This window comes from Ahaetulla prasina, chromosome 11 (assembly GCF_028640845.1).
Source record: "Ahaetulla prasina isolate Xishuangbanna chromosome 11, ASM2864084v1, whole genome shotgun sequence".
NCBI lineage: Eukaryota > Metazoa > Chordata > Lepidosauria > Squamata > Colubridae > Ahaetulla > Ahaetulla prasina.
In genome coordinates, this window is record NC_080549.1 from 15,836,969 (window position 1) to 15,863,994 (window position 27,026).

The window sequence follows — 27,026 nt, forward strand, 5'->3', positions numbered from 1 at the left end:
ACTTGGAAGCTGAAAATTTCTTGCATTCTCGAAAAGGGAATATTAGAACAGTGTTTCTCAAACTTGCAACTTTAAGAGGTGTGGTCTTGGACTCCCAGAATTCCTGGCTAGGGAATTTTGAGAGGCCACAAAGTAAGTATGACTTCTACTGCCCAGAGACATGTCAAGAGGGCCACAAAAAAACAACAACAGCTGGCTAAGAACCTGTCAGGGTTCCAAGTAACACCCCCAATGAAAGAAAACTCCGAGGCTTGAGTTTCCTCAAAGTTCCATTTTATTAGTGATGTCATATTGGCACATCTGGGAAAACCCAAATCTGAAAGTTTCCAGGTTTTCCCCACCCAAAGGAAAGTTCAAGTCCCTGCCCAGCACCCACATGTCCATCACATGATCCAATCAAAGCACCATCCAAAACTGGAGATATCTCCCAGTCACCCGACTCCAAGTGCCAGGGCAAGACGTCCTTGACTCTCTGAGAAAGGAATGTTACTTTGATACCTCTTAAAATTGCCAAGTTTGAGAAACACTGTTCTAATATTCTCTTTTCAAGAATGCAAGAAATCTTAAGGTTTAAAGTTTGAGAAGCACCAGTATATGCTACAGAGTACTGTCTTCTCATCTGAATATGTAACTTCCCATTATTCCTTTGATGAAAGAATGCTTGCATTCTTATTATTATTATCTCTTTTATTCATTAAACATGAAACTCAGTCAACTGAATATTTAAAAATGTATCACAAATATCATTGACGGGTGCTGATGGTTGATACGGGTTGCTGCCAGCATCCTAGGTATCAACCAATTATATTCTTAAAATGTACAATGTTCCGAGTAGCACAATTCTTTGCAGTTCCGCTGGTATTGCAGGAAGCTGCAATTTCTTAATGTATTTTGTAAAAAATATTAATATTATTGATTTAATCTTCAATTAGATTCACTGTCTGAGACTGGTAAAAACTTAACAATTCAAGTTATCTAGAATCAAGAACCTAAGAGCTGCTTAAAGTAGCGTCTGAGTATATAGGCAATTCTGAGTAAGATTTTTTTTTTGTTGTTTTTTTTGCAAAGTCAGAATATTCAGGTCTGATAAGTTCAAAATTGTATCTAGGCAACCCTTTGGGTATTGCTCCAAGGGCCCCTATTATTATTACTATTGGTACAACTATTGTTTTTTTTTCCCCTCCACAATCGCTCAGTTTCAATTTGCAGATCATGGTATTTTGTTATTTTGTCTAGTTGTTTCTCTTCACTTCGTGCATCACCTGGTATTGCAATATCAATGAACCAGACTTTTTTCTTTTCCAAAATTGCGATGTCAGGCGTGTGATGGGCCAGATGTTTCTCTGTTTGGATTCGAAGGTCCCACAAGATCTTGACCTATTCAAGAACTTTGTCAATTTTGTGTTCCCAGTAATTTTTGCTGCATTCAAACCCAAACTTCTGGCAAAGCTTCCAATGTATGATTTTGGCATTTTTATTTTGATTACTATCTCTTTTATTCATTAAACATGAAACTCAGTCAACTGAACATTTAAAAATGTATCACAAATACCATTGATTGGTGCTGATTGTTGAGGTTGATATGGGTTGCTGCCATCATCCTAGGTATCTATTATTATTATTGTTATTATTTACTTTATTCATTAAACATGAAACTCAGTCAACTGAACATTTAAAAATGTATCACAAATACCATTGACTGGCGCTGATGGTTGACATGGGTTGCTGCCAGCATCCTAGGTAACAACCAAGTATCTTCTTAAAATTTATGATGTTCTGATGATGATGATGATGATGATGATTAGTAATAATAGTAGTAGTGTTAGTATTAGTATTAGTATTAGTAGTATTAGTTTGTTGCATAGTCAGCCAAATGTTCAGACAGGATTTGGCGTTTTTGTCTACCTATCAAGTCCTTTCCAAGGACCTGGGATAGACATAACATAACATAACATAACATAACATAACATAACATAACATAACATAACATAACATAACATAACATAACATAACATAGCATAACATAATATAATATAACATAACATAACATAATATAACAACATAACATAACATAACATAACATAACATAACAACATAACATAACATAACATAACATAACATAACATAACATAACATAACATAACATAACATAACAACAGAGTTGGAAGGGACCTTGGAGGCCTTCTAGTCCAACCCCCTGCCCAGGCAGGAAACCCTACACCATCTCAGTCAGATGGTTATCCAACATTTTCTTAAAAATTTCCAGTGTTGGAGCATTCACAACTTCTGCAGGCAAGTCGTTCCACTTATTAATTGTTCTAACTGTCAGGAAATTTCTCCTTAGTTCTAAGTTGCTTCTTTCTTTGATCAGTTTCCACCCATTGCTTCTTGTTCTACCCTCAGGTGCTTTGGAGAACAGCCCGACTCCCTCTTCTTTGTGGCAGCCCCTGAGATATTGGAACACTGCTATCATGTCTCCCCTAGTCCTTCTTTTCATTAAACTAGCCATGCCCAGTTCCTGCAACCGTTCTTCATATGTTTTAGCCTCCAGTCCCCTAATCATCTTTGTTGCTCTTCTCTGCACTCTTTCTAGAGTCTCAACATCTTTTTTACATCGTAGAGACCAAAACCAAGACAGATGTGGATGTTTGATGGTGTTACAGATTTTATTATCGGTGCTTCAGATGAAGCTTGGAGAATTGGCTCCAGGTTTCTTCAGCTCTGCCCAATGAACGCTGTTCTCTTCAGAGGGGCCAATGGCCCGTTGGCATCACCAGATTCTTGAAACGCTGCAAAGAACAGCTTGCTGGCTCGCTGTTTGTCTGAACTGGGCAGGGCGGAGAAGGGGCCACCCTGAGCTGTGCGTAGGGAGTGAACTAGGTCTGGTAACTATGCAGCCAGGTCATGTCTGGACAGCATTAAAACAAAAACCCTTGTGATCTTGTGGAGCTGGAAATACCAGAAAAGTCTGTTTGACAGTAAGAGAAACCAGGTTACCCATTTCGGTGTCTCTCTCATTTTTTTATAACAGTCCTGGGTTAATATCGAGCTCCGTTCCTAAGTCTGGCTTTAACTTGAATTTATATGGATAGTCCTTGACATGGACCCACACCTGAGCCTAAAATTTCTGTTGTTGTTGAGTGAGCGTCGCCCCATTGTACGACTTTTTCTGCCACAGCTGTTAAGGAAATCGCTGCTCTTGTTAAGTGAACCATGCAGTCTTTAAGCGAATCAGAGCACGTACTTACCAATGGACTGACCGGTACTAAAAATAGGGGACAGGTTTTTCTTTCCTTGGGCCAAAAAAAAAAACCCAGAATGAAACTATTGAGGGTGTGAATTTTTTTCATGAACTGCTGAAAACTGCCTGTATAAAATTCCATTGAGGACCTGTACACTGCACGAATCAAGAAGAGGGCCGTGAAAATATTTACAGACCCCTCACATCCTGGACATAAACTGTTTCAACTCCTACCCTCAAAACGACGCTATAGAGCACTGCACACCAGAACAACTAGACACAAGAACAGTTTTTTCCCGAAGGCCATCACTCTGCTAAACAAATAATTCCCTCAACACTGTCAGACTATTTACTGAATATGTACTACTATTAATCTTCTCATCGTTTTCATCATCAATCTCTTTCCACTTATGACTGTATGACTGTAACTTTTTGTTGCTATCATTAAGGGTTAAATTGCAACTTATGACCATCATTTGTGTTGTAAATGTTGTACCTTGATGAACGTATCTTCTTTTATGTACACTGAGAGCATATGCACCAAGACAAATTCCTTGTGTGTCCAATCACACTTGGCCAATAAAAATTCTATTCTATTCTACTCCACTCCTTCTATTCTATTCTATTCTATTCTATTCTATTCTATTCTATTCTATTCTATTCTATTCTATTCTATTCTATTCTATTCGCCCTGCCCCCATGCATGCCCCCCCCCGTGCATGCATGGCAGAGACCTGAAGGCCAGCTGGCTGGTGGGAGGTGCACGTACATCCGTGTGGAGCTGGCCTGGGGCAACAGCTGGTGTGCCAGGCAACATGGCTCCATGTGCCACTTCAAGCACGCGTGCCATAGGTTTGCCATCACGGGCATAGGGCCATAATGGCCTTTCAGCCGGGCTAACAGGGTCTCCCACAGCTCCTCACGAGAGGAGGCGAGAAGAGCCCCAGTGGTCTCGAACATTTCGTGTCCGCAGACGCTTAGGAAGTAAGCTCGTTTCCGATCACCGGCAAGCTCCTTGTAATCATTTGCGGCTCGGAAGCACTCAAAATGATTTACGTAAGAGTCCCATGTTTCAGTCGCTTGACTGAAGGGCGCGAATGTGGTTAAAGGTGGCCATTTCAGTCAGAATGGACGCCTGAGGAGATTTCCTCGCAGCGCGACGTATCGTTGCCTGTGGCTAAATAGCCCGAGGCTCAGCTCTTATAGTGCGACAGCTCTGTGTAGGTGACTTCGCTTGACCTGCTGCCTCGGCCTTAAAATCCCATCCTTGTCACCAGCGTTCTGTCCTAGAACGAGGCGGGTAAGGACTGAGGCGAGACAGGGTAACAGTACAGCTAGCAACTTATTGGGCTAGCACAACAAGCTAAGAGTGACCAGCTCTTGGGTCGGCAGAGAGAGTGAGAGAGCAAAGCTCTCCATTCTGACAGCTCTTTATATCGCTGTTGTTGGACGGCTTAGCCAATCAGGCAATGTATTTCTCCCACCTGGTGGCTGCCGACAGAACCAACCAATCCTTCCATTCCTTGCTAATCAGTCAGAGCAGAAGAAGCTTCTGGGATGAGAAACGAAACGTCTTCATCAGGAAAAAATAAAAGAAAGTCCAGTTGCTTCTCGAAAAAGTTCCTTTGGGACAACCCTGACCTGGATGACTGAGAAGCTCCATAGATATTTAACTAATTTTAGTTTCTATGGATTTGGAGTTACTTACAGCAAAGTTTGAATAGTATGCTATTGGGAAAATAAGCAAAAAAGCTCCATATTTCCTGGATTCAATATTTTATAAATAGACACTAGGCCTGTCAAAGAATAAAAGAGATAAAAGAGGTACTAGGATGGTGTTTATTATTGTTGTTGTTTCAATAGAGATTTTAACGGATGGATTAAAAAGAAATATTGTGAGGGAAAAACTAATTCCCCATCTCCTTCCTGGAGTAACATTCTTCCAGATTCTGGGAAGGTTAAATGTTTTGGCTTGCAGAGAGCAACCTGTTTGGAGGCTTGGTTGAAGGGTCATTTTTTTTGCCATTCGTGTTTGATCCACCGCTCCAAGTAAGTTGGCATTAAAAGATGAAACAATCATGTGTCAATGCTTTATAGTTTCTGCAATTCAGAAAAAACAAGAGCGAAGTTAGATATGTTGATCTTCTTTTTTCTACTCAGGGTTTTCTGCTCAGAGTTAACCTGAATAGGGCCGAAGTCCAGATAGCAAGTGAAGCTGAAGACCACTAGACAGCTGAAGCCTGGCTAGATGGCTCAGCGGCTAAGGCGCTGAGCTTGTCGATCAGAAAGGTCAGCAGTTCGCCGGTTCGAATCCCTAGTGTAGGTCTCCTGCGTGAGCAGGGGGTTGGACTAGATGACCTCCAAGGTCCCTTCCAACTCTGGTGGCCTCTGGTGGCTCAGACTGCTAAGACAGTCTGTTATTAAAACAGCTGCTTGCAATTACTGCAGGTTCAAATCCCACCAGGCCCAAGGTTGACTCAGCCTTCCATCCTTTATAAGGTAGGTAAAATAAGGACCCAGATTGTTGGGGGCAATAAGTTGACTTTGTATATAATATACAAATGGATGAAGACTATTGCTTAATATAGTGTAAGCCGCCCTGAGTCTTCGGAGAAGGGCGGGATATAAATGCAAATAAAAAAAAACCTGTTATAACCATAGATGGGGCACCTTTCTTTTTTTTTTAATCACTCTCTCCAACAGTTGAGAACACCTGGCTGGCTCAGAAGCCCTAAGCAGTGCTGGATTGGGTTAATATTTCAATGGGAGTCCACCCGGGAGTTCCAAAGTTGTTTTTAATTGAGAAAGTGAAGGATATTCCCAAACTGCATCTGAATTGTTGCCAAAAAAATAACCATGGGTCAGGTTTGACTCAAAGGAGTGTGTATTTTCTTGCTAAACAGACTTTTGGCAGGTTGACAAATCGTCTATAGAGTTTGAACTTTGCTTTGGAGTTGGGCAGAGTCATGATGGGTCCATCCTATTTCAAGAACTCTCTTGCCTTCCAGGAAGTCCAACCTAGAAAACATTTTGAAGTGCCTTATGAATTTATTTTATTTTATTTATTTTATTTATTTATTTATTTAATTAGATTTTTATACCGCCCTTCTCCCGAAGGAATATTCGCAGCTTGGAAAGTTTATTCCAAATTTACATTTGCTTTGCCCAGATTTTAACATCTTTCGTTTCTGCATTGGAGCATCTTAAACTGCTTACGCAGCCAGGACTCCGGTGCTTGGTGATAAATAATGCCTTGGTAAGGCCACACATGGAATACTGCATTCAGTTTTGGTCGCCATGATGTAAAAAGGATGTTGAGACTCTAGAAAGAGTGCAGAGAAGAGCAACAGAGATGATTAGGGGACTGGAGACTAAAATATATGAAGAATGGTTGCAGAAACTGGGTATGTCTAGTTTAATGAAAAGAAGGACTAGGGGAGACATGATAGCAGTGTTCCAATATCTCAGGGGTTGCCACAAAGAAGAGGGAGTCGGGCTGTTCTCAAAAGCACCTGAGGGTAGAACAAGAAGCAATGGGTGGAAATTAATCAAGGAGAGAAGCAACTTAGAACTAAGGAGAAATTTCCTGAAAGTTAGAACAATCAATAAGTGGAACAACTTGCCTCCAGAAGTTGTAAATGCTCCTACACTGGAAATTTTTAAGAAAATGTTGGATAACCATCTGACTGAGATGGTGTAGGGTTTCCTGCCTGGGCAGGGGGTTGGACTAGAAGACCTCCAAGGACCCTTCCGACTCTGTTATTATGTTATGTTACGTTAAATGTAAAACCCACGTTGAAAGCAAGGTTATGAAAAGCTATGAAAGATAGAGTTGGTTTGTTTTTTTTTAAGAAGGAAGCTTTTAAAAATAATAATAATAAAAAGGAGAGAGGTTGGATCGTTCAAGTCAGCATTTTTGAACTGCTTCTGCCTTTAAATAATTCATTGCCAGGGAATAATATTTCTTTTGCAGATGTTTTCCTACAGACTTTCTCATAATAGAATATTTCAGCTAAATGTTGTGTTACATTATATTGCATTGCCTCTTTAAAGTCTCCATCATTTGGCTCCTAGAGTTGGAACCTTATGTGGGTGGTGGGACTGAGCTGACCTTGGCTTGTGTGCTTGGAGACGAGTCCACAAAAAACGAATTCTGGAATTTGGAGTCTAGGCTAGGAAGTAAAATCACTCCTAGAACAGGGGTGTCAAACTCGATTTCATTGAGGGCTGCCATCAGGGTTGTGTTTGACTTAGGAGGACCAGGGTGGGCATGGCCAGCTGGATGTCATGTGTTGGGGGCGCCTGTGGAGGCCCGAGCGCTCTGCCACCAAAAACGGGCTCTCAAGCTCCGTTGATGGACTCTTGCAACCGGCCCTTCTGGGCTCCATTTTTGCTGGCAGAAGCACTGTGGGCTGGTCCTTCGCTGTTTCCAGGACAGCCCCGTGGGCCAGATCTAAGCACTCTGTGGGGCAGATCCAGGGGTGAAATGCTCCCAGTTTGCACCGGATCTCCCGATCCGGTAGCGATGGCGGCGAGTAGTTCGGAGGACTGGTAGCAAAAATCCCTGCCCACCCCCCATGTCCAGCTGAGCTGCGTGATCATCAGAGGGTTTTTTAAAAAACTTTTAAAAGCCTTTTTTCTTTGGCCGAAAAAATGCTTTTAAAAGTTAAAAAAAAAAAAAGCCTCTGACGATCGCACGGCTCAGCTGGATTGTCAGAACCTTTTAAAAGCATTTTTTTTCTACAACCTCTTCAGCCAAAGAGGTTGTAAAAAAAATGCTTTTAAAAGGCTCCTCTGGTGATCCCAGCTGAGTTGCCTGATCGTCAGAGGCTTTTAAAAGCATTTTTTAACAACCTCTTCGGCCGAAGAGGTTGTAGAAAAAATACTTTAAAAAGTTTTTTTAAAAAAAAGTTGGCCACGCCCACCCAGTCACATTATTCCCACCACCACCAAGCCACGCCCATAGAACCGGCAGTAACAAATTTTACATTTCACCCCTGGGCACATCTGGCTGTGAGTTTGACACCCTTGTCCTAGAAAGAGACAATAGCAGACCAGTCATAGTTGACAGCGTTGGGTGACATTGGCTAATGTTGAGGAAACAAAGTTGGGTTGAACTTGGGTTTTTTTTGTTAACAGAATAATAGGGTTAGAAGGGACCTTGGAGGTCTTCTAGTCCATCCTCCTGTTCACCCTATACCAGTGTTGGTGAACCTTTTTGGCACTGAGTACTGAAACGGGAATGCGTGCGTGTGCCTCCATGTGCATGTGTGCCGGAAACAGGAAGAGCAGCCGCCCGGTGAGTATGCGCGTCCCGTGAAAATGAACTTCCGGTTTCTGGGGTGCGCATGCGCACTGGCCACCTGGTCTTCCGGTTTTGGCACTGAGTACTGAAACGGGGATGCGTGCGTGTGCCTCCACGTGCATGTGTGCCGGAAACAGGAAGAGCAGCCGCCCGGTGAGTATGCGCCTCCTGTGAAAATGAACTTCCGGTTTCTGGCGTGCGCATGCGCACTGGCCACCTGGTTTTCCGGTTTCTGGTGCACATGCAAAGACCAGCTGGTCAGTGCGCATGCGTATGCCGGAAACTGGAAGATCATCTTCCTGGTGCACGCATGCGCACCGGGCGGCTGCTCTTCCGGTTTCCAGTGCTCCCGCTCGCGTGAAGACCAGTTGGCCTGTGCGCCAGAACCCATAAGATCAACAGGCGATGGCTCGCGTGCCCAGAGAAATGGGTCAGCATGCCACTTCCAGCACGTGTGCCATAGGTGTGCCATCACGGGCCCTATACCATTTCAGACAAATGGTTGTCCAATCTTTGTTTAAACATCATCCAGTGATGGAACACTCACAACTTACGAATAAAGGCGAACATACACGTCCCAGGATAATGTTCCAGGATCCACTCTGGGTCAGAAACTGAGCTTTCGGACTTTTGCTGGAGCCCATAACCAGGGAACTTCTCTCTGGGAACACACACTCTGCTAGAGAGAAGTTCCCTGAGGGAGTCGGAAAGATCAGAAAACTAAACATCTGGTCCCTGTTGCATTCCGCACCCGTAACTTAGGTTAGCTTGATTAACACTTGGAAAGAAGACTATGAGGAAGTCTGAGGGCTGAAAGCTAGCCTGGAAAGTAAGAATAAAAAGTAATCAAAGAAGACAGTAGCAAGCCCCTTCCATAGTATCTTCCAAGAAAACTGCATGGGTTACGTCCATGTAGTCACCAGGAGCTGAACTGTACTCAAGAAAGGATTGGCTTTACACTGGAATGTCCCAGATCATGGATGTCTATGTGAGATGTGTTGGCATGGTTCTGTCAGACCTGGAAAGCCATCTTTTACATTTGGGCCTTCAGGCCTGCCACACATTTTCTACTGTGGGAAAATGGGAGGAGGGATTGCATAGAGTATGGGTGATAGGTAGTCAAACTAACATTCCTTTCTCAGAGAGTCAAGGACGTCTTGCCCTGGCACCTGGAGTCGGATGACTGGGAGGTGTCTCCAGTTTTGGATAGTGCTTTGATTGGACCATGTGATGGACATGTGGGTGCTGGGCAGGGACTTGAACTTTCACTTGGGTAAGGAAAACCTGGAAACTTTCAGATTCGGGTTTTCCCAGATGTGCCAATATGACATCACTAATAAAATGGAACTTTGAGGAAACAAAGTTGGGTTGAACTTGGGGTTTTTTTGTTAACAGAATAATAGGGTTAGAAGGGATCTTGGAGGTCTTCTAGTCCATCCTCCTGTATACCAGTGTTGGTGAACCTTTTTGGCACTGAGTACTGAAACGGGGATGCTTGCGTGTGCCTCCACGTGCATGTGTGCCGGAAACAGGAAGAGCAGCCATCCGGTGAGTAGGCGCCTCCTGTGAAAATGAACTTCCGGTTTCTGGCGTGCGCCTGCGCACTGGCCACCTGGTCTTCCGGTTTTGGCACTGAGTACTGAAACGGGGATGCTTGCGTGTGCCTCCACGTGCATGTGTGCCGGAAACAGGAAGAGCAGCCATCCGGTGAGTAGGCGCCTCCTGTGAAAATGAACTTCCGGTTTCTGGCGTGCGCATGCGCACTGGCCACCTGATCTTCCGGTTTCTGGTGCACATGCATGTGCAAAGACCAGCTGGTCAGTGCGCATGCGTACGCCGGAAACAGGAAGATCATCTTCCTGGTGCATGCATGCGCACCGGGCGGATGCTCTTCCGGTTTCCAGTGCTCCCACTTGCGTGAAGACCAGTTGGCCTGTGCGCCAGAACCCATAAGATCAACAGGCGATGGCTCGCGTGCCCAGAGAAATGTGTCAGCGTGCCACTTCCAGCACATGTGCCATAGGTGGCCCATCAACCATTCAGACAAATGGTTGTCCAATCTTTGTTTAAACATCATCCGGTGATGGAACACTCACAACTTACGAATAAAGGCGAACATACACGTCCCAGGATAATGTTCCAGGATCCACTCTGGGTCAGAAACTGAGCTTTCGGACTTTTGCTGGAGCCCATAACCAGGGAACTTCTCTCTGGGAACACACACTCTGCTAGAGAGAAGTTCCCTGAGGGAGTCAGAAAGATCAGAAAACTAAACATCTGGTCCCTGTTGCATTCCGCACCGGTAACTTAGTTTAGCTTGATTAACACTTGGAAAGAAGACTATGAGGAAGCTAGCCTGGAAAGTAAGAATAAAAAGTACTCAAAGAAGACAGTAGCAAGCCCCTTCCATAGTATCTTCCAAGAAAACTGCATGGGTTACGTCCATGTAGTCACCAGGAGCTGAACTGTTCTCAAGAAAGGCTTGGCTTTACACTGGAATGTCCCAGATCATGGATGTCTATGTGAGATGTGTTGGGTGACATTGGCTAATGTTGAGGAAACAAAGTTGGGTTGAACTTGGGTTTTTGGGTTTTTGGGTTTTTGGGTGGCCCTCTTGACATGTCTCTGGGCAGTAGAAGTCATACTTACTTTGTGGTTTTTTCCTTTCAATGTCAGCAGTAATACGAGTTGGTAGGCCAGGAATGGGCCAATTCATTTATATATATTTTTAGCTTACTGTGCTTAAACTGGGAAATACGCACATGAGTTAAGTATGTTCCAGGCCCCTGAGGCTGCAGGGTGTGGTTTAAACAAGTTTATGAGGATCTCCTGGAGATTATTTGCCTTGAGAAGATAAATGAGCATTCTTCTTCTTCTGCTCCTACCAGATTCTAAGATGGCTGTTGGAAATGTCCTTGGCTTAGAGCAGAGTAGGAAAGACTGACCTCTGGCTTTTTCCCCCTTGACTTATGGATTGTCCTAAACCTGAAGAATAGGGGACGCGGTGGCTCAGTAGCTGAGCTTATCAATCAAAAGGTCGGCAGTTCAGCAGTTCGAATCCCTAGTGCCGCATAACGGGGTGAGCTCCTGTTACTTGTCTCAGCTTCTGCCAACCTAGCAGTTCGAATCCCTAGTGCCGCATAACGGGTGAGCTCCTGTTACTTGTCTCAGCTTCTGCCAACCTAGCAGTTCGAATCCCTAGTGCCGCATAACGGGTGAGCTCCTGTTACTTGTCTCAGCTTCTGCCAACCTAGCAGTTCGAATCCCTAGTGCCGCATAACGGGTGAGCTCCTGTTACTTGTCTCAGCTTCTGCCAACCTAGCAGTTCAAAGCACGTAAAATATACAAGTAAGAAAATAGGGACCACCTTTGGTGGAAGGTAACATTCCGTGTGCCTTTGGCATTTAGTCATGCCGGCCACATGGCTATGGAGACGTTTTCGGACAGTGCTGGCTCTTCGGTTTAGAAACGGAGATGAGCACTGCCCCTAGAGAAATATCTCCCAACTTTGAGATCCGATGTTTGAGATTCTGCCACAAAGAAGAGGGAGTCAGAAAGATCAGAAAACTAAACATCTGGTCCCTGTTGCATTCCGCACCGGTAACTTAGTTTAGCTTGATTAACACTTGGAAAGAAGACTATGAGGAAGCTAGCCTGGAAAGTAAGAATAAAAAGTACTCAAAGAAGACAGTAGCAAGCCCCTTCCATAGTATCTTCCAAGAAAACTGCATGGGTTACGTCCATGTAGTCACCAGGAGCTGAACTGTTCTCAAGAAAGGCTTGGCTTTACACTGGAATGTCCCAGATCATGGATGTCTATGTGAGAAGCGTTGGCATGGTTCTGTCAGACCTGGAAAGCCATCTTTTACATTTGGGCCTTCAGGCCTGCCACACTACTGTGGGAAAATGGGAGGAGGGATTGCATAGAGTATGGGTGATAGGTAGTCAAACTAACATTCCTTTCTCAGAGAGTCAAGGACCTGGTACCTGGAGTCGGATGACTGGGAGGTGTCTCCAGTTTTGGATAGTACTTTGATTGGACCATGTGATGGACATGTGGGTGCTGGGCAGGGACTTGAACTTTCACTTGGGTGGGGAAAACCTGGAAACTTTCAGATTTGGGTTTTCCCAGATGTGCCAATATGACATTACTAATAAAATGGAACTTTGAGGAAACTCAAGCCTCGGAGTTTTCTTTCATTGGGGGTGTTACTTGGAACCCTAACAGTTTCTTAGCCAGCTGGGTTTTTTGGGTTTTTTTTTTGGTGGCCCTCTTGACATGTCTCTGGGCAGTAGAAGTCATACTTACTTTGTGGTTTTTTTCCTTTCAATGTCTAAATGTGAGCTTGGAGTCTTGTATTTTCCAGCAGAAATATGAGTTACATTCCTTACTCCATAATCAGTTCCCAATCACGTCAAAAATAGGACATGTGCTGTTTTTCAAGGGGGGGTGGGGTGGGAAACTGACCACCGAATTCCCTTTTAGAGATGGTGTGGCTGCACTGTTGCTCCTGATTTCATTAACTTGACGGGTTGCGTTGATGTGTTGTGACACGTGCCAATTACAAGAAACCTGGATCTCTGCCCCACCTGGGATCTAACGCTAAGCCAATTTTATGCAGAATCTGTGCCATCTTACCGGTATCGACCGATCACCATCCTAGTTGAAAATAATACCCATGGGTTGTTGTTTTTTCCAGCCTCTTATTCTCCGTAGGGTTAGAAAAACCAGCCTTAATAAGTCTCGAAAGATCGGCCTTTGATTTTGCTTTATCCTTTCTTTCAATGTCAGCAGTAATACGAGTTGGTAGGCCAGGAATGGGTCAATTCATTTATATATATTTTTTTAGCTTACTGTGCTTAAACTGGGAAATACGCACATGAGTTAAGTATGTTCCAGGCCCCTGAGGCTGCAGGGTGTGGTTTAAACAAGTTTATGAGGATCTCCTGGAGATTATTTGCCTTGAGAAGATAAATGAGCATTCTTCTTCTTCTGCTCCTACCAGATTCTAAGATGGCTGTTGGAAATGTCCTTGGCTTAGAGCAGAGTAGGAAAGACTGACCTCTGGCTTTTTCCCCCTTGACTTATGGATTGTCCTAAACCTGAAGAATAGGGGACGCGGTGGCTCAGTAGCTGAGCTTATCAATCAAAAGGTCGGCAGTTCAGCAGTTCGAATCCCTAGTGCCGCATAACGGGGTGAGCTCCTGTTACTTGTCTCAGCTTCTGCCAACCTAGCAGTTCGAAAGCACGTAAAATATACAAGTAAGAAAAATAGGGACCACCTTTGGTGGGAAGGTAACGGCATTCCGTGTGCCTTTGGCATTTAGTCATGCCGGCCACATGGCTATGGAGACGTTTTCGGACAGTGCTGGCTCTTCGGTTTAGAAACGGAGATGAGCACTGCCCCCTAGAGAAATATCTCCCAACTTTGAGATCTGATGTTTGAGAGTCTGCCACAAAGAAGAGGGGGTCAACCTGTTTTCCAATGCACCAGAAGGCAAGACAAGGAGCAATGGATGCAAACTAATCAAGGAGAGAAGCATCCTAGAACGAAGGAGATATTTCATGACAGTGAGAACAATTAACCAGTGAAATGACTTGCCTTCAGAAGTTGTGGGTGCTCCCTCCCTGGAAACTTTTAAGGAGAGACAGGACAGCCACTTGTCTGTATAGCAATAGCACTTAGGCTTATATACCGCTTTAGAGTGCTTTACAGGCCTCTCTAAGCGGTTTACAGAGTCAGCCTATTGACCCCAACAATTTGGGTTCTCGGAAGAATGGAAGGCTGAGTCAACCTTGAGCCTGGTGAGATTTGTCCTGCCAAATTACAGGCAGCCAGCAGTCAGGAGAAATAGCCTGCAGTACTCCACTGTAACCACTGTGCCATCACAGCTCATTATGGTACAAGGTCTCCTGTTTGAGCAAAGGGTTGGGCTAGAAGGCCAACTCTTATTCTGTTATCCCTTTACTGGCTAAATAGCCGATTAGTGATGCTACCAGATTTGAGGAAATGTTTGTACTAAAAAGTCTTCTGTGCCTTCACTTCTTTTAACGTAAGCCCATTGTTTCCTTCCCAATACTGTCAACCAACTGAAGTTCCTTGTCGTTTGCAACCGTCTGCATGGGTGTCTGGTGAGGAACCCAAGAAGAATGGGTTACCTTCTACACAAGTGCATCCAAGAAGTGGATGGCACAAGTGCCTTGGAATAGCGATGGAAATTTGGGGTGACCAATTGTGGTCACGAGTTGAGAACTGCCTGTACTTTAAACCAGGTGCTGAACTGAATCATTTTCCTATGGAATGCTACTCTTGTGAACTTAAATTATATCCACTAGGAGCTCTGGTGGCACAGTAGTTAAAAGTGCAGTATTGCAGGCAAACTCTGTCCACAGTCTGGAGTTTGATTCTGATGGGCTCCAGGTTGACTCAGCTTTTTATCCTTCCGAGGTTGATCAAAGGAGGACCCAGATTGTGGGGGAAAATATGCAAATAATGTCTTTATGTTGTAAATTGCCTAGAGAGTTCTGCAAAGTGCTATGTATGGGATGGTATATAAGCTTAAATCCAGGGGTGGGATTCTACCGGTTTGGGGAAACCGGTCTGTCAGTTTTGGAAGGCAATTTTCTTTTTGCTTCTTTTCCCAGAGCAAATTTTTTTATTTTCCATAATAATTCCCACAATTTGACCAGTGTACAATACAATCACTTATCCAACAATCGATCCTATACTCAATTTATACTCCATCAGGGCTGCTCGACCGCCACTCCCTCCCTTAATCCTTTCTACCCTTCTCATCCTTCTTCGACTTTTTGCTTCTTAACTGCCACATATTTTAGCTGGGGAAGTTGGGAGGGGGTTGTTTTTGGAGCGGTAGAAAGTTAGTCATAACAACATTCCGTATTCAAGGACCTCCTGCGTCTGATGGAGACTGCCTAAAGATTGTATCCAATTGAGTGTGAAGAGTTGATTGGACAATGTGATGAACTTGTGGGTGTGGGGCAGGGCTGTGAACTGTCAGCTGGGTGTGGAAAACCTGGAAGCTTTCAGATTCGGTTTTTTCCAGCTGTGCCAACATGACATCTCTAATAAATTGGAACTTTGAGGAACCTCAAGCCTCAGAGCTTTATTTCGTTGGGGGTGTTCCTTGGAACCCTGACACGGTCGTTCCGACGATCAGCTGGGAGCGAACCAGTTCACCCCAACGATCAGATGGGCCCGCCTATTTTCCTACCTTTATCTTCTTAGCTGATTCTCCTCCAAAGAAACGCAAAAGTGAAGATTTCTTCAAACTGTGCACGCGTGCACAGTGCGCATCAGGTGAGCATGTGCATGGAGCGCATGCATGCAAAGCATGTGATTACCGAATTGGTTGTTAAACTGGAAGGATCCCATCACTGTATCTAATTTTACATGCCAGACAGTAGGAGGAGTATTGGGGTAAGCAATAGTCAAATAAGTTTGAGTTCAATTCGGATTCTGGCTGTGCCAGGGTGCCAAGTAACACACCCATAGCAGAATTCGGAGGTAGGATGATTCCTCAAAGAATAGTTTTATTTGGTATGTCATATTGGCACAAAGCTGGTGAAAACCGACTCTGAATGTTCCCATGGTTTTCACCTAATTAAAAGTAAAAGTTTTTCTCTTTCCCCAAACAGTGTCACATGGTGCAATCAAAGCACTGTCCAGTTGCCTGGTAACTTCACTCTTCCTCTCTCCAACCCTCTGTGGGAATGTCCTTGGTTCCCAGGAGAAAGTATTTTGTTTTGACTACAAACCCCAGCTATCTCTATTCAACCCCCCTCCCATCCCTCAGCTCCAGTGTGGCAACACTGAAGCCTCAAAATGACTTTGGTTAGATCAGCTTCAGGGTTGGCTAGCTGTTAGCGTCGAACCATTTTGTCCGTTCGTTGATCCATCTCATTCATTACTTTGTACTGTTACCTTTGGCAATAGATCTGGAGAAATTGATGTAGAGATCCGGTGTATTCTGCTAAACATAAATGCTGCCATCTTTTAATGAAACAAAACAGGCTGGAAAGGAAACAGGTGCTTTGGAAAACAGGTTGACCCTGTCTTCTTTGTGGCAGCCCCTCAAATATTGGAAGACTGCTCTCATCTCCCTCCTGGTCCTTCTGTTCACTAGACTAGCCATGCCCGGTTCCTGCAACCGTTCTTCGTATGTTTTAACCTCCAGTCCGCTAATCATCCTGGTTGCTCTTCTCTGCACTCTTTCTAGAGCAGTGGTTCTCAACCTTTATAGTGCTGCGACCCCTTTAATACAATTCCCCACAATGTGGCGACCCCTTTAATACAATTCTCCACGATGTGGCGACCACAACCGTAAAATTATTTTCGTTTTGAATTTATCGCAACTGAAGCCGTATTGGCTAGCGATCTGAACTGCTTGCGATTGCCTTGAGGACGGAGGCATTAAAGCGGAGACCCCTCCCCTATTAAGTTTATCGCGCCTGAAGCCAGATTAGGCTAGCGATTGGGAGTGATTGCAGCTGGCTTGAGAGGGAGACATCAGAGCAAAGATTTCTCTCTTTTTTAATTCATCGCGGCTGAAGCCGAATTTGGCTAGCGATTTGAAGAGCCTGCAGCTGGCTTGTGGAGTCAACCATTGGAGCGTGATTCTTCGACTCGCAAGTATACTTCCCATATTTCCGATGGTCTTAGGTGACCCCTGGCAAATCGTCATTCGACCCCCAACGGGGTCGCGACCCACAGGTTGAGAACCGCTGTTCTAGAGTCTCAACATCTTTTTTATCGTGTGGTGGCCAAAACTATATGTAGTATTCTAAGTGTGGTCTTACTAAGGCTTTATAGCAGGGGTGTCCAAACTTGGTCCCTTTAAGACTTTTGGACTTCAACTCCCAGAGTCCCTCAGCCAGCAAAGCTGGCTGAGGAACTCTGGGAGTTGAAGTCCAAAAGTCTTAAAGGGACCAAGTTTGGACACCCCTGCTTTATAGAGTGGTATTTATACCACTTTATAAAGTTTGAAAGCCTGGCTTTTACCTCTGAACTACTTCGTCTTCCCTCCGTCGTCCTCTTCCTGTTTTTCCCCCCACTTATATTAATAATAGCTTTTATTATCACAATTGAACACGCTGTGGGAGGTAAAGGGAAGCTATCTGCATTGCTATGTGTCGATTCAGCAGCGACAGTTGTAACACTGAGGTTGTTTTTTTTTAAAAAAAAAAACTTAGAGTAATTGACACAGAGAGAAGGGTGTCTCTTCTATATCTGGTCTTTTTCCCCTGATTCATCTCGTTTTTTGCAAGTATCATGAGAAGCTCCTCTGGGCATTTTGCTTAGAAGGAAAGATAAGGATTCATTCTTATATGTGGGATTCCATTAACCTCATTTGAATTCCTTTTTACCTAAAGAGAAGGGTGGTTGTTTCCACCCATAATATATAAGCAATAAATCACCCAACAGCCGCCTGGTTTACAGAAATGCTTTGAAGGGCAAAATGAATAGTCTCAACGACACATTATTTTAGGACACAATTTATCCCAAAATGTTATTAAAGTATTTGCTGTAGTTTGATCACAACTGGAGTTTGCCGAGGGGCATCCCAGGTGCAAGGTTTCTGTTTTATAATTATTATTTTTTTTAACTGTTCCATGATTGCTTTATATATTTTGTTTTATTGTGGTGGTTAAGATGGGTGGCTGTATATGTCTTTTAAATAAATAAATTTCCACACACTCGATCTTCTGTTAGAATAGAATAGAATAGAATAGAATAGAATAGAATAGAATAGAATAGAATAACAGAGTTGGAAGGGACCTTGGAGGTCTTCTAGTCCAACCCTCTGCTTAGGCAGGAAACCCTACACCACTTCAGACAAATGGTTATCCAACATCCCCTTAAAAACTTCCAGCGTTGGAGCATTCCCAAATTCTGGAGGCAAGTTGTTCCACTGATTAATTGTTCTAATTGAGGAATCTTCTTTTTAGTTGATTCTTTGTCATCCATAGGAATAATCTCCCAAGGTCCAACAATTTGTGTATTCTTTACATTTCTGCAAAACAGGCAAACACTTATGTCTAGGGGAGATTCTCAATCATCCAGGTCATGGGTTGTCCCCAAGGTGCTTTTTCCAAACGACAACTGGACTTTCTTGGTTTGTTTGTTTGAAAATGTTTCGCTTCTCATCCAAGAAGCTTCTTTAGTTCTGAATTGAAGAACCTTCTTGGATGAGAAGCAAAACGTTTTCTTTTTTAATTTTTTAAAATTTTATACACAAACTAATACATCAGTTATTCCGTGTGTCATCTTGGTGTTTCTTCAGTGATGACTTCTTCTTGCTCCTCCTGTCTCCATTTTCTCTCAATCTATCACAACACCACTCCAAAAATACAATATTTTTAGTGTGTGTGTATATATATATATATATCTGTAATATAAAAATTTACATGTATATATAAATTTACAATTTATATGTAAAAATAATATTTTTATTGTACCATTCTCTTATTCTCTTATCTAATTATTAGCTTAATTATCTAAATCTCTTTTCTAGCCAATGGTAAAATTGACCCCATATCTTAAAATATTCTGTATCATTTCTTTAATTATCAAAGTTAATCTATTCATTTCTGCACAGTCTAGAATTTTCTTAATTACTTCCCCTTCCAAGGGGATTTTCTCAGCTTTCCAATTTTGTGCAACTACTATCCTTGCTGCTGTTATTACATGTATAATCAAGTATATATTTTCTTTACTGATTTTCTCTGGAAGGATACCCCAATAGGAACAGCTCCGGTTTTAAATCAATATGTTGTTGTGTCATTTCTTCTGTCCATATCTTAATTTTACTCCAATGGTTTCTAGAGAAGCAAAATGTTTTCAAAGGGGAAAAAAAATACCCCAGGAAAGTCGAGTTGCCTTTTGGAAAAAGCACCAATCGGTGTATTTCAAGACATGGGAAAGATTCTATAGATGGTTAGAAAAGAGATAGAAATAAAAGACAATAGATAGATAGATAAACAATGTTAATAAATGGAAAATAAATGAGAAAAACGGTTATGAAGAAATAGAAACCCAGATATTGCCAGAGTAAATGGAAAAGGGGGGATTGGGGGGGGGGGACAAAGAAGAGAAGATTACGGATATAAATGTACAATTATGAAATGATAGATTGGGTAAAATAGAAAAGAAATTGAAAAGAAAGTATATATTACCAGAAGATTGGAGTTGCTCGGATACCAAACAAGGGAAATATCATACAACAAAGAAGAAAGAAAAAAGAGAGGAATAGAAGGTAAGATAGAAGAGGTGAAGGAGAGAGAGGGATGGAGGGAAGGAGAAGGAGAGGAGGATAAGTCAGGGGATAAGAGTAGGAGAGAAGGTGAGAAAGGAGGGAAAGAGAAGAGGAGTGGGGGAGAGGAAAGGGAAGTAGGTATGAGGAAGGCGAGGAGGAGGAAGAAAGTAGGAAAGGAGAAGAAGGAGGGAGGAAAAAGAGAAGAAGGTTTGTTGTAAAACGGAAGGAAAGGAAGGGTAGAAGAGCAACTCCGAATGCAATTAAAATGTATTATTATTGTGCTTTCTTTAGAGAGAACATGTATGATTATTTATGATTAAGAAAATGTACATTTACTATATGTATAAAAGAAAAAACTTTAAAAAAAAAACAAAAAGGAAAAAGCACCTTTGGAATAAGCAAATAGTGAACGTTGTTCCCTGATTTTACTCAGTCTAGTTACATTAGTACAGTTGCAGTTTTTCCATGGAACGGTTAATAATAGACTTGTTTCCAGTGAAGGGCTCCCCGTGTGATTTAATTCTTCCTTTTTAAAAAAAAACAGTAGTCGTGAGACTACTGGTGTTTGTCAGAACATCCCACGCGGTCCAGTTGGGCTGTCAATCTCACCAGCTAGCTAAGCGCCAAACATTTTCAGTGATGAAATCAACTCCACCTAAAAGAAAGAAAGAAAAAAAAAAAGCAAAACCAAACAAAGTTGATCCGCAACTTTGTCTTAACAAGTCTTATAATTTGCTTTGGGAATACAGTTCCCATTTTCTGGTGATGTCAACAGATTTTCATCACTTTCCCTGGGTAAGCCATCAAAGGCTGCAAGAATGGTTACACCAGGGAGATATGGTAATGCTTTAAAGTGACTGCTTGATGCATTCATTTGCTAAAGGGTAAATCTCTGTACCAGCAATTCGGTATCAGACTTGTTAGACTATTTAGATAGCCAATCAACAAACAACTACTAATCAACTAATCAGAGATGCAATGGAGAGAGGACAAAAAATAAATAATGCAATATTATTTGGACTTGAAAACACAAATGAACCAGATATCAATAAGATTCACAACATCATTGGAAATTATAATTCATCAACCATCTCCCCAAATGAAATAATTGCTGTCTCCAGAGATGGACCAGAATATAAAAACAGCGATGGGACAACAGCACCAAGATTTTGTAGAGTTATATGCACTAATGAGGACAGCAAACGCAAATTCATAAAGACTATAAACTCAATTGCTAAATCCAACCCTACCTACAGTAAACTTAGATCACGTCCTGACCTATCCTTTCTACAAAGGATACGCTCTCGTGAACTTCGCACAGAACTTAAAAGAAGACAAGACAATGGTGAATCCAACCTATACATCGACTACCATGCTGATTGCATAAAAAATAAAACCTGCAATCAAAAAATCACCTCAACCCCCCATCACCCATAACAATCAACCAGCCATCCCAGTATTCAACCAAGTACCCATCCCCCTACCTCCCATTCAACCAACCATCTTACCAACTATCCAACCAACAGCCATCCAATCAACAATCCAACCAGCCATCCAACCAACCATCCAACCAACCATCCAAACAGCCATCCAAGCAGCCATCCAAGCAGCCATCCAAACAGCCATCCAACCAGCCATCAAACAGCCACCCAACAATCTACCCAACCAGCCATCCAAACAACCATCCATCCAAACACCCAAACTACCATCCAACCATCTATACAACCATCTATTGTCCACAACCCCAACCTACTAACACCCAAAACTAGGTATGCACGCCTTACCTCTTCAACACCAATCATATCAGATCTCAAATGCAAATTGATAAATGCAAGAAGCATAGTCAACAAATTACCTGAATTTATCCTCTTATTAAACAGTGGCACATTTGATCTCATTTTGTTTTGAAACATGGCTGAATTCATCCCTTCCTGACTCCATTATCTCAAACAAAGAATATCAAGTCTATCGATCAGATCGGAAAACCGAAGAGGTGGTGGAGTGGCTATCTTTTACAAAAGACACTGAATCTAAAAATATCCAAGTAGCACATAAACTCTCTCTTCCTGAAACCATAGTATGCGACCTATCCCTTGACACTACTCTTGATTCTTACTATGCTACAGAGCCCCGACTATGACATTACCCACGCAAATATGCTAACCTCAATGCTAACATGGACTACCTCTTGCCCATACCCTCTTATCTTCCTTGGTGACTTAAATCTACCTCTCATTAACTGGACAACCAATGAATGTTCAACTGACCCAATCCATACTACACTATACAACGCTGTTACAAACCTAGGTCTTGAACAACTTGTAACTAACAATACAAGACTCAACAACTGCCTTGACCTCATCTTCTGCAACAATCCAAACTCAATTTACGGTATACAAATTAAAGAACCTTTTTCAAACAGTGACCACTGCATGATTGATTTTCGTCTCAATATACGTCCATACTTAATTCGTCATAACACCAGAACTCCCAACTACAACTTCAAGAAAGCCAATTACGACCTTATAAACAACGATCTTTCACTTCTGAACTGGCAAAATCTGTTTGCAACCTGCATAACCGCTGATGACCTCTATAGAATCTTCCTACTTGAAATCAATAGAGTCATTAAATTATATGTACCACGAATGACTACCATGTCCAAGAAAACAAACTACCCATATCAATAAAAAGCTTCAATCAAAAAAAATCCTCTGGAAAAGAAACAAAAAGGCTATGTTACAAACTTCAGAAACCGTTACAGAAACATATGCAACCAAATTAAAACTGAATGCACAAATTACCACACCAAGCAAGAAGAAAACCTTTACGCACAAATTCCAATCGTGCCTTTTATAATTTTGTCAACAGTAAACTTAAAGATTCAAGATCCATCCCACCACTAAAAGATTCTAACAACAAAGAATGCAATGACGAAACAGTCAAAGCAAACCTCTTCAACATTTTCTTTGGCTCAGTTTTTGTTAACTCCGATAACACATATCCAACATTCCACAAACGAACCAGCAATGACTATGATGATCTAACTCATATAGATTTCACAGAAGACAACGTTGGTAAAGCTCTTCACAACTTAAAACCATCGCTTTCTATTGGACCTGATGGTCTATGTGCATATTTCTTAAAAACTTTCCATTAATATAGCTGAACCCCTAAGTATTATCTTTGATAAAGCTTTCACTACCAGTTCTCTTCCCAAACTTTGGTCACTAGCCACAGTCATCCCCATCTTCAAAAAGGAGACCCCAGCTTAGTCGAAAACTACAGACCGATCTCCCTTTGCTCGTCACCTGCAAAGTCATGGAATCTATCATCAATCAATCCATTACCTCACACTTAGAAACTAACAACCTACTCTCCAACAAACAATTTGGTTTCAGGAAAAAGTTATCATGTAACTTACAACTTCTCCACTGCAAAAACATATGGACTTCAAATCTAGATCAAGGCAAATCAATAGATGCAATCTACATAGACTTCTGCAAAGCTTTTGACTCAGTAGTACACGATAAACTTCTCCTTAAACTAACATCCTATGGCATCTCAGGACCCCTCCACAAATGGATATCTGCTTTTCTGTCTAACAGACAACAAGTGGTCAAAATTGGCAATGCTTTATCAAATCCTGTTCCTGTCAAGAGTGGCGTTCCTCAAGGCAGCGTCCTTGGACCAACACTCTTTATTCTATACATTAATGATCTTTGTGACCATATCTCAAGTAATTGTGTTCTCTTTGCTGACGATGTCAAACTATTTAACACCACAGACAACACTTCTATCATTCAAAACGACCTTGACCATCTAACCGCTTGGTCTAAAATTGGCAGCTCCAAATTTCAACCAGCAAATGCTCAGTCTTACATATAGGAAAAAGAACTCTAAAACTAAGTACATACTAGATGGACATTACCTTACAGACGACCCCATCCCGTTAAAGACCTTGGAGTTTTCATGTCAAATGATCTAAGTGCCAAAGCCCACTGCAACTACATAGCAAAAAAGCTCTAAGAGTTGTAAACCTAATTTTGCAGCTTCTTTTCCAAAACACCACACTACTAACCAGAGCATATAAAACATTTGCTAGACCAATTCTAGAATACAGCTCACCTGTTTGGAACCCTCACCACATCTCTGACATCAATACAATTGAACGTGTCCAGAAATATTTTACAAGAAGAGTTCTCCATTCCTCTGAAAACAACAAAATACCTTATCCCACCAGACTTGAAATCCTAGGCTTAGAAAACTTGGAACTCCGTCGCCTTCGACAAGACCTAAGTTTAGCTCACAGAATCATCTATTGTAATGTCCTTCCTGTCAAAGACTACTTCAGCTTTAATTGCAATAATACAAGGGCAACCAATAGATTTAAACTTAATGTAAACCGCTTTAATCTAGATTGCAGAAAATACGACTTCTGCAACAGAATCATCAGTGCTTGGAATACTTTACCTGACTCTGTGGTCTCTTCCCATAATCCTAACAGCTTTAACCAAAAACTTTCTACTATTGACCTCACCCCATTCCTAAGAGGACCATAAGGGGCGTGCATAAGCGCACAAACGTGCCTACCGTTCCTGTCCTATTGTTTTTCTTTTCTTCTTCCTATATATGTTTATATGTGTATATACTATATAATCTTTTTGTATGATGTTGTGACAAAATAAATAAATAAATAAATGTTGCCTGCTTACGTATTCCTCAGTTTGATCCTCGCCAGTTGTGTAGGATTTTTGGCTCCCATAATTGCCCAGCTATTTTTATAATTTCCTAATGAACCTTAGAGGACCGTGGGAATTGAACCCAGTACATCAGATTGAAGAAAACAGTGTTCTGGATCCTTAGTTGTCCAGGATCTAATCAGAAGTCCAATGTAGGCAGAACACCTCCATCTACAGAGACTGAACCACAATTTCCAAGAGCCTTGGCCAGCAATGATTACTAGAGAAGGATTTGGGAAATGTAGTTCAGCAAAAAACCTCCAATACGATGAACGGTTGCAGGAACTAGTCTAGTGAAGAGAAGGACCAGGGGAGACATGAGAGCATTCTTCCAATATTTGAGGGGCTGCCCCGGAGAGGAGGGGACCACCTGCTCTCCAAGGCACCTGAAGGCCAGAGAAGGAATAATGGATGGAAACTGATCAAGGAGAAATTCAACCTAGAAATAGGGAGGAATTTTCTGACAGTGAGAGCAAACAACCAGTGGAATAGAAGTTGCCTTCAGAAGTTGTGGGAGCTTCATCACCGGAGGCTTTCAAGAGGAGACTGGACTGCCATCTGTCAGAAATGGTGTAGGGTCTGCTTGGGCAGGGGGGGGTTGGACTAGATGACCTACAAGGTCCCTTCCAACTCTGTTAATCTGTCAAATCTGTTAAAGGTCCCTTCCAACTCTAACGAATATCTAGATAGCCCAGGAGTCTGGCTAACCATTCTGCTGAAGGTGCTTTGTAAATTCCTAGAGGTCCCTTAGTCTTTGGGTTCTGTTTTTATTGTCTTCACTAACCAAACCACACGGGATTATGTTCCTCGTGAAACAATGCTAACGATGCATTTGCTTTCTTGTAGGAAGTGCCTTCTCCAGCCTTGAAACTGTCTCCTTATTCCCAGGGCAACGTTCGAAGGATCATCTTGGAGAATCCGGAGAAGGTAGGAAAGTTGTACTGTTGTTACGATGGCATTGGGTGTAAGACAGTCGTGGCAAACCTTTTCGGCACCGAGTTCCCAAACTGGAAACCAGAAAAGCACCTGGCCGACTCACACATGCCTGTTTTTTGGCTGGTTTTGGCTGGTTTTGGGGGCCATTTTCAGTCCATTTTGGGGGCTGTTTTCAGCCTGTTTTTCGGGCAGTTTTCAGGCCATTTTTCGGCTGACTTTGGACCGTTTTTCAGGCAAAAAAAAAATGGCCTAAAAACTGCCCACAAAATGGCCCCCAAAAGGCCTGAAAATGGCCCCCAAAACGGCCTTTTTCTTGGCCATTTTTTTGGGCCATTTTCCAGTGCTCTGGCGCCCGCAAAGACCAACTGGCTGGTGCACTTGTGCGTGCTGGAAGGCAGAAGAGCAGCTGGCGACACCCCTGGAGTGGGGTGGGAATGGGGATTTTGCAATATCCTTCCCCTGGAGTGGGGTGGGAATGGGGATTTTGCAATATCCTTCCCCTGGAATGGGGTGGGAAATGGAGATTTTGCAGTATCCTTCCCCCAGGAGTGGGGTGGGAATGGGGATTTTGCAATATCTTTCCCCTGGAGTGGGGTGGGAAATGGAGATTTTGCAGTATCCTTCCTCCAGGAGTGGGGTGGGAATGGGGATTTTGCAATATCCTTCCCCTGAAGTGGGGTGTAATGGAGATTTTGCAATATCTTTCCCCTGGAGTGGGGTGGGAATGGAGATTTTGCAGTATCCTTCCCCTAGAGTGGGGTGGGAATGGGGATTTTGCAGTATCCTTCCCCTAGAGTGGGGTGGGAATGGGGATTTTGCAGTATCCTTCTCCTGGAGTGGGGTGGGAATGGAGATTTTGCAGTATCCTTCTCCTGCCACCCTCACCAAGCCACACCACAGCCACCAAGCCACCCCCACAGAACCGGTAGTAAAAAAAAAAAGAATTCCACCACTGCTCTAGAGTTCTTTCTCCAAATAAGCCCAGAGAGTAAATTGGAGACAACTTAGTTTCATCTCTGGGAAGAGGGGAGTTTGAAGATGAGGGGAGTTCAGGAGAGTTAATCCTAACATTTACTTAACTGCATTCTTGACCTGACCCAGGGCTGGATTTTTTGGGGAATGCGGCTTTTAGGTTGAAGAGAGTGATACCCAGTTTCTTTTATCTATCTGACTGTTTATCCCTCAGAATCCCCTGGGAGGGTTGAAATGTGTGTAGATCAAGTAGGAACAGTCCTTGTCTTGCCATTCTGGGCTTCAGCCAGCCTCATTTAACAGATGAACAGAGTTGGAAGGGACTTTGTAGGTCATCTAGTCCAACCCCCCTCCCCAAGCAGACCCTACATTGTTTCTGACAAATGACAGTCCAGTCTTTTCTTGAAAGCTTCCAGTGATGAAGCTCCCACAACTTCTGAAGGTGAGTTCTGTTCCCTGGGTTGATGGTTCTCACTGTCAGAAAATTTCTCCTTATTTCCAGGTTGAATCTCTCCTTGTTCCGTTTCCATCCATTATTCCTTGTCTGGCCTTCAGG

The 27,026-nt window shown here is 42.7% G+C and overlaps 1 protein-coding gene across 2 annotated transcripts in view; it reads left to right on the forward strand.

Moving 5' to 3' along the window:
- The window catches only part of POF1B (POF1B actin binding protein), a 69,934-nt gene that overhangs the window by 11,690 nt on the left and 31,218 nt on the right, over positions 1 to 27,026 (forward strand). For both annotated transcript variants that reach the window (XR_009156687.1, XM_058196672.1), the window contains exon 2: positions 25,409 to 25,489. Coding sequence is in view for 1 of the 2 variants with exons in the window: in XM_058196672.1 (XP_058052655.1) it covers positions 25,409 to 25,489 (81 nt within the window). In the remaining variant the exon portion in view is untranslated. The remainder of the gene's footprint in view (positions 1 to 25,408; positions 25,490 to 27,026) is intronic.